Below are 8,870 nucleotides of genomic sequence, written 5' to 3' on the forward strand. Positions count from 1 at the left end.
AGGTGCATGTGCAGATCTCAAAAGAGTCCCGAGGTGGAATTCCTCTATGGATCATCATCCTCAGTATCCTCATAGGACTACTAATACTCGCACTGGTTATATTCTGTCTTTGGAAGGTAAGCGGGACGCATTTACACACCACACAGCACACGTTGTTCCGTGCATAGCTGAAATGTATTTCTCCGGTCGGTTGACTAATGCACACTTAGGCACGCTTTGTGTTTATATGGTTTATAAGTAAATAAACATTCTTACACAGAGTTAGTCATTTAAAGACATGAAGAAGTCAGTCCCAGTAAAGAAGGTGTGGCCAAAAGTTTGTGGACACCTGACCATCATACCCTTAGTGCATGTGGTTCTTCCTCAAACTGTTGCCACAATGTCAGAAGGACACAATTGTATAGAATGTCTTTGTAGCTTTAGCATGCTGTTCCAGCATGACGATGCCCTTGTGCACCATGCGAGCTCAACGAAGACATGTTTTGCCAAGGTTGGAGTGGAAGAACTCGAGTGTCCTGTACAGAGCCCTGACCCCAACCCCACTGAACACCTTTCAGGGATGAACTGGAACACTACCTTCTTGCCAGACATCAGTCCCCAACCTCTTGTGCTCTTGTCTCAGAATGGACACAAATCCCCAAAATCTAGTGGAAAGCCTTCCCACAAGAGTGGATGCTGTTCGAGCAGCAACGAAGGAAAAACTCCATATTAATGCCCCCTGTGTTTTGGATTGGGATGTTCATTTTGGCCATATAGTGTACTTGTAGTCTAGTCGTCATGTGTATTCACTTACGTGTAGCAGTGTATTATAACGATGCTTCTTCTTTCTTCTCCAGTTTGGCTTCTTTAAGAGAAAATCAGTGGAAGACATGAAGGAGGATATGCGAGACAGCTAAAGGCTCCAGTGTTCAGGTCTGCAGCTTTCAAAAGCCCTCAGGTCAAACTCACACTCACAGACCCACAGAGATGCTACGCATTACGGTTTCACAGAATGGGCCAGAAGCGTCACGAACATCCACCTGAAGATCTTGAGACAGAGGATATAGTCTAGATTGTTCTGGATTTTCAGGATGGCTTCTCAACCTTGAAGGATGGACTTTGGGTTGTCGTCTTATTCATACGCCATGCTTTTTGCCTTTCAAAAAGCCAGCACAGGAGCTCCGCATTTTAACATTGGAATAAGCTAGTATGCGTCATCACTCAAAAACACGCCTTCTTTTCCCCCCAATATCAACTTCAGATGAGCCGACCGACATATCAATCTGGAATGATTGACAATCGTGTAGGTGTTTTAAACCGTACCATATTAACAGCCCCGCCCCCTCTCAATATCATATGCGCCCTCGCCATCTGTCATGGTAAATGGAAAATGTTTGGAGTTCACTAATGTGAAATAAAATCTTATCCATGTATATTACACTTGTATGCATAGCTAATATTAGACAAGTATATCGGAAGATCCTATCATACCCTCTCCATCACAGTTCACACCGGAGCTTCTTTAATGCATCTCAGCCTTACCCTCATGTCCCAGCCACACCAATGGAGGCCTTTACATGAATAAACATGTTTTCTTTTTTTAATCACTGTAAAATATATATAATTTGAGCTCAATATATAGCTAATTTTGTTTCTTCAAGGCTAACTTGACTGTTTTTGGCACATTCCTCTGCTTTTCTGAAGCACTTGACACTGATATTCATCACATTCTTCACCTAAGTGCTGAGGGATCTGACTGATTGTACTGTAACTGTATATAAGAGTAAAATTGTATATAAAGCATTGTTTGCAATAATACCTGTAAATTAATGACTATCGAAATGATCGATAACCCCTTGTTCCTAGTAATAAAAGACACACTTTACTGCAAGGTTCCTGGGTGGGGGGTGTTGGGGGGATTACATTAAAAAATTGTAAGTCTGCCCCTAATTTTTACTTTTTTTATCAACGCATTGTTTTTTTATTAAGTTACATTCTGCTGACGAGTTTGCTCATGAAACAACCTACTATTAACAAATGTTATGCTGTGGACATGTTTTCCAGTTGTTGTTTCTTTTTTTTTTTCTTGCCTTATGATATTGTATAGTTTTTCTATCATTGTTTCAGCTCTTGTTTTGGGCTAAACGTGTGCCGATAACAAGTTGTACAATCAATTGCGTTATTCAGGACAACGACAGCTTCGTGACATTGAGGTGAGGGGTGTGTGTTTTGATTAACAGCCACGTTTGGGCCAGAATTCTTTCCCAAGGATAAAATTAGCTAGCCGACGTAGCGTACGTAGGTTCGTTTAATGTTAAAATGCTACCCAATAAGATACGATGATGAAAGCAGGAAGAGAAATCAATCATTATCCTTATAAGATAAGAACTGATAAGATTAGATAAGATACCAAAACTGCTCGGAACGTAGATCTCGGACACAACCACAGACTTGAGTACAATTCAGAAGTCATGCAAGAGTTACCTATGTAAGGTGTATATATATTTATGCATATATATATATATATATATATATATATATACACATATATTTATGTTTTTGGACTGTAACAACACTCTAAGGCAATATTGAATGTAGAAATTTAAAATATAAAAAGGTAGCTTTGCCGTCTCACTGTTCCAGGGTCACCGGTTTGATCCAGTTTGAAGCTTCACATGCTCTCTGTGTGTTTGTATGGGTTTCCTTCCACTGTCCAAAAAACTTGCAGATAGGTGGACTGGCTATGCTAAATTACCCCTAGGTGTGTGTGGTGTCCTACAATGGCCTGGCGTCCCATCTCTCACCCCGCTGAGTTCTCCTGGTTTGCACTCAACGTTACCAGGCTTGTTACCTCTGCGACCCTTACACAAGCCAAATAATAGGATATGCTGCATCAAGTGCTATTCGGCAGCCATTCACGCGCCAATATATCGCCGATATACTAGACTCCTGTTGGATTTAGTTCGATCCTTGCCATCTCATTATGCTTTACAATTCAATTAGAGAAAAAAAACTATTTCTTTTTTGCAGTCTGTATTTTCTATACTGATTTTTTTCTGTCTGAAAGGCAGGTGTTTGTGTTTAAAGGTGGGGGTGTAGAAGCTATTACAAACCCGGTCTCGGCTGCTTCTACTAAAGAAAATCCGGCAACCTTGGAGGCGGGAAATATACAAAGGTATCTTAGATCGTCTCAATAGCAAAGCCATAAAATCAACTTAAGGGTGTGCTTAACTTAACTCTGAATACGTGTAACCTTCCCTAAATTTTGGATGTTGGTTTTTTAAGAAATATAAAAGTACAGCCTTTTATAAATAACAGCACACCACATGACTAGGTACATCCTTTCTTCAGCTGAATTGAATGCTAAATCAAACTTCATTGATTTTGTGTGTGTGTGTATATACATATATATAATTTTATTTTTTTCCTACAGTGCTATTGTTTTCTTATAAAAATAGGTTTTTACATTTCTCTCAACCAAGTAACTGTATAACATCCTTCTTCCGCTCCATGTCACCAAATGGTACAGGGTTGCCTATTAATCTGACATATTTTATAAAAAAAATCAATTGTTTAATTGAGGTTTCCAACTAGTGTCTTGTACAATCCATAGTTGTGATTCAGCATTTTTCAAACATCCCGTCTGAGAATTTGTAATGTCTAAAATGTATTAATGATTCAATTATTCACATCTAGATGTGTGTGTGTGGAGGGGGGGGGGGGTGTAGCTGTTTCTGTTATTGTGGGTTTGTAGCATTTTTGATACAGCCTTTCATTTCTTTACTTTTTTTTTTGTCCACTTTCTTTCTTAAAAACCACACATGCTATGTTGAATTATGTTTTTTTTATATTATACATGAGCTCATCCCCATTGGCATCAGCACTCCACTGCTGCAAGCACATGTATTAAAGAAAATATAGGCACGATTAAGGCATGAGGAAGAGAGATTTATTGTTTAAAGTCACTGCTGTGAACCAAGTAATGCACTGGTTTTGTCAATGTGTATATATTCCTCTGGTTAGCACGGATTTGAAAAGAATTGCACATTCTGTCAGGAACAATATGCACATGAAATAAAGACGTTTTGTTTTTTAATGAACTCGGTGTGTGTGAGAGTGTGAGTGTGTGTGAGAGAGAATGAAGTACTAAATTAGGAGAATGGTATGCTCAACCATTTAGTACTGTGAAATCTTTTACTTCCTTTTGGACCAGACGTAAGACCAAAATAAACTTTGCCTGCAACATACTTGTAACACACTTCATTTCAGTGCTACTCTCTGAAGCTAGCTGCACTCAGAAATACACTGTACAGCCAAAAGTTTGTGGACACCTGACCATCACACCCATATGTGGGTGTACCTCAACCCCACAGCCATGCTACAAAAATCTAGTGGAAAGCCTTCCCAGAAGAGTGGATGTTAATACAGCAAAGCGGGAATAAATCTGGAATGGGATTCTTCAAAAAGCACATAACAGTGATGGTCAGGCGTCCATATACTTTTGGCCACATCGAGGATGTATCATTAACTTTATTTATTCCCCAGACCGAGTTCAAGTGCATGTTTTTGGTTACTCGTCGATACGATAACCTATGGAGAATGAAGCAGTAATGGCTCCGTGGAACATTTTATATAGCTATGTTTGTTTGTTTGTTGTTGCCTTGTATTGCTAGAAACGTGCATTATATCTAAAGATGTCATGACATTTAAATGGTAGGTTTGATAGAAAGCATTCAGAGCAGTATCAAAGAAAAGACAAGAGCGGTATCAGGCCAGTACCTGCTACCAGCATCAAGATCGATGAGTCCGTACCCAAAATTACCAGATGAAGAAATCAACAGCCATTCAGACTTCCAGTATAATAAGTATAATAAAACTTTAATAAAAAAGTACAAATTCTCAACTGATTAAAAAGTATTTTAACAAGACTGTGAATGAAAGCTACAGTACAATAACAAGTATAAACGTACAATAATGTAACAAGTAGAACAGTGAAAATAAAACCCAGAGAAAAATGGTCCATCTAATCAAACAAACACCAGATAAATACATTGCAAGATGGTTTATGAAAGTGCACATTAAAATCTATGGACATAAAATAAATCGGAGATTCCTCGACTGGGTGCATAAGCACAGAAAGTCCCAACTCCCCACAGATAGGAACATGATCTCAGTGTTCTGGATGGTACATAATATCATGCGTTTACATTATCGGCGGCCATTTTAGTGCCACTGCAGCCAAAGATGACCGATATCTGGCAGCATGAAAAATATATATATAAATAAATAATTTTTTTTAAAAAAAACATTTTAAAAAAAAATCGTTCCTACGACCCTCGTCTAAAGGCCACCAATAGGAGGGCGGCATAGGATAACAAAATTCACAGGACAGCTAATGGTGAAGGCAAAAATTAAAAACGAACCATGGGATTTAAACGAAGAGAGAATGTCTATTTGATATCTCATCTCCGCTTTGTCAGGGCAGAGGATGAAAACAGAAAAACAGCAACGCCTTACAGCTTCCTGTATCCTCATTACATAAAGCACATGTTCAGGCATGGATATTCCATGTTGTACTATATTTGTCCCAGCCAGGAAGGTCACCAAACTCCTAAACAGCTTTAGAGCACCTTTTTATCATTATTTATTTATTTATTTTCAAGTCATAACATTGCTATTATTCCGAGTGGTTTTTTTTTGTCCCCAGGTAATCTAAGCCCATTTCCTGCACAATCCATATTGATAACATAAGCAGAACATTCTTTACTCAAAGATCTATCCTTACAATCTGATACGGAGAACATGTTCTTACACGTTCTTGGCATAAGATTTTAATCCGACATATAAAGTAGGTCAAGTATAATAAACTTGATGAGCCAGTCGCACAGCAATCGCACAGAGTAAACCCGACTTGCGGATCTTAAAAGTAAAGTGTCGTGGGGTTTTTTTTCCTGAAAAAGATCAAGCTGAAAAATAACGTCAAATGCACAGCTAACTGCATTTAGTCTCTTAGCGTCCTGTTTTTTTTAAGCAACCACTTATAGAGCCACAAATGTACCAGGATGCATATATATGTTGAGTGCTGATGCGAAGGTGTTTGTGATACCGGAAATGTCTATGTGACAAAATGTGACCAGGCCAGTCACAGAAGGAATCATGAACGATTTCTGCCCATAGTCCACACCACTACACAGTCCAAAGTCCATTCTCCAAGGTAGTAAAACAGCAGACAGGAAGTAGTTTCCCCCAGACGTCAGTCATCAACCGACAGCAAGATGTGAGCCTTCCATTTGATAAACAGCCCTCACAGGAGCTTGCATTTTTTTTTCCCCCTCATTAAATTTTTTTTTTTTCAAGGATGCAGAAGATGTGCACCCATGTCTGCGAAGTCCGCAAGTGACCTCTTCGTGATTAGAATCTTCATGACGGTTCTCTCATTTAGGACTTACGTCCCTCCGGCTGGATCTTCGTTGGCTGCTTGTAAAGTTCTCGCCAGGAACTCCAGCAGAACGTATTTCCAGTACATCAGATCTCCAAGCGTACGCAGCTGGAGCGCGCATTCAGCCACCACGGACTGCTCTAAAAGGAAGATGAGAAAAAAAATATAAGCGAGGGAGTCACAAAGTTTATCCAAAGTAATTTGGATAATAGTCCTGTAATAAGGATTTAGGAGGAAAATCAGTTTGAAACCATTTGAACACAACAAGTTCTTAGTACATATAATAAAGTCATGTTTATTCACTAGCACACGGACTCGACTACATGGTCTGGCTGATGTTAGTCGGGCTAAGTGTATTTTTCCCTCAGTTTAATGAACTCATATTCTCAAACAGTCCTACATTCATCTATTTGTTAAAACGGACAGGTGTATCACGTTCACTCATTCGTTCATTCATCTATCATCAGGTAAATGCGTTATCCTGTTCAGGGTCACAGTGGATACAGAGAACACTCGGCACAAAGCTACTGTATGTGTGGAGTTTCTGTGCATGTTCTTCCCATGTGTGTGTGTGTGTGTGGGTTTCCTCCGGGATCTCCAGTTTCCTCTAAAAAGTACAGTACAGTGGCTTGGCCACGCTAGATTGCCCCAATTGTGAATGTACAGATTTAAATTTGTGCCAAAAGTATTGAATTGACCTTTTCAAGAAACTAACAAAAATATACAATGAGAAAGAAGAATTTGATTGGATCGACAGCTCGAGTGTCCAGCTGAGGAAGAGGAGGATGATGACAAGAACGCTCTGTCTTGGAAAAAAAATATATATATATATCTTGTTTTGTCTTTTTTTAAATGAGACTACCCAAACCTCAAAAATTAATTCCAAACTAACATACTGACTAAGTCATTTACACTACAAAGTACAAACAAGAACTATGCAGAGAACCGCATCCAGAACGCTCCCCAAAATTTCCGACACTGAAGTCTCTACTTCCTGGTCAGGGAACTGTCCATCCAAATCTCACTAGTAATTAACGAGTAATTACCTTGGCTCTGCTTTAAACGTATTGTTTGTTATTTAATTTCTTAGAAAACCATCATACAAATTCTAATGGTTTCCACTACAAATACCATTACAAACCATCAGCTAACCATTCAAACTATTAACATTATTGGTCCTCACTGGAATACACTAGACATAACATGCCACCAATAGAACGCAAATTACCAGTAGAGACCCACAGGGACCATTACAGTTTCCATTAAAACCAATATAATTTCCATTATAGCCATTAAAACCATCACAAATTCTATGAGGGTTTCTGTTGTTGTTGTGTTTTTTTGTGTACAGAGAAAAGAAAATTCATTTTTAAAAAAATCTTTAAGATTTAAGAAGTTGCCCAGCTACTACTAACAACAACAAACACTAGAAGAAGAAGAAGAAGAAGAAGAAGAAGAAAGAGAATATATCAATCCTAAGGTTATGGTTAGGCTTAATAATAAAAGCTGTTTGTTTGTTTGTTTATTTGTTTGTTTTACAAAAGTAGCCACTAGAAAACCTTTACCTTTACTCGCCATTTTCAGTACTGGATCGAGTCTCTGTGCTCTGTGTTGAGAAAATACTCTGTCGCTCTGCCAATACCGGAGAAAAACAACAGCTCAGAGTATTTAAATTCCGCCTACACCGGCAGCTTTATCTAACGCTGATATTTATAGAACAGAGCCGCGCTCCAAACAACTCCACAGTGCCCCTAGAGTGCACTAGATAGAGTGCATAAACAAATCGATTTACACCCTAGGTAGTGCACGTGCATAGAAAGTGGAAACAATTTGAGAAACGCATGACGCATTTGGTGACGCGTTTATTGTGGGACGACTCAGGATTTCCCCCGCGTGCGTCACCAGAAACATCACTGCAGGCTGTTTACAGTTTCACTTCTGAGTTTCCTCAAACTGTTGCTGAGAAATGACGATGATGATGATGATGATGATTTTATAGATAGTTGATTACAAATCCTGATTAACAAGCAGGCAAAAGGTTATAAGAACAGAAAGAAAGAAAAGACAATGTAGAGATGGAAAGTGAAGTCGTCTAAAATTCAAACAACAATCTCCCATAAACGACTTGCATTAATCTTTATCATTAACATATAAGCTTCACTGGGGTGTAAGATTTTTTATTTTTATAATGAAATTATGAATTGACATTTATATTAAACTTCATCATTCTTTGATACTTTGGCTCCTATATTGCCCACAATGCAGTTCGACCACTTGTTGATAGCGGTGCAGTCGGACTAAAGGTTGTAACTCGTTTTTCAGATTTGGGGTGGGGGGACAAAAACAGAAAATTCTTCCTCAACTCAGAATTTCTTACTTGCAAACTTGCGATGGTCGCCTCAACTCTTGAGTTCAGCAAGTGACGTCAAATCAACATGGCTGCTCACAGCAT

The 8,870-nt window shown here is 38.8% G+C and overlaps 2 protein-coding genes across 2 annotated transcripts in view; one reads left to right on the plus strand and one right to left on the minus strand.

Annotated features, from left to right (window-relative positions):
• The window catches only part of itga1 (integrin, alpha 1), a 69,960-nt gene extending 66,306 nt beyond the window's left edge, over positions 1-3,654 (plus strand). Inside the window, exons 29-30 of the mRNA XM_053646267.1 lie at positions 3-116; positions 837-3,654. Coding sequence (XP_053502242.1) covers positions 3-116; positions 837-896 — 174 coding nt within the window. The 3' untranslated portion in view covers positions 897-3,654. The remainder of the gene's footprint in view (positions 1-2; positions 117-836) is intronic.
• Positions 3,655-4,836: 1,182 nt separating this feature from the next.
• pmaip1 (phorbol-12-myristate-13-acetate-induced protein 1) lies at positions 4,837-8,103 on the minus strand. The gene is made up of 2 exons (XM_053646270.1): positions 7,984-8,103; positions 4,837-6,558 (listed from the first exon to the last, which is right to left on the minus strand). The coding sequence occupies exons 1-2, from the start codon at positions 7,994-7,996 to the stop codon at positions 6,425-6,427; spliced, it is 147 nt and encodes a 48-aa protein (XP_053502245.1). The 5' UTR covers positions 7,997-8,103; the 3' UTR covers positions 4,837-6,424.
• Positions 8,104-8,870: the final 767 nt, after the last annotated feature.

The sequence above is a fragment of the Ictalurus furcatus genome, chromosome 16, assembly GCF_023375685.1.
Source record: "Ictalurus furcatus strain D&B chromosome 16, Billie_1.0, whole genome shotgun sequence".
NCBI classification, from domain to species: domain Eukaryota; kingdom Metazoa; phylum Chordata; class Actinopteri; order Siluriformes; family Ictaluridae; genus Ictalurus; species Ictalurus furcatus.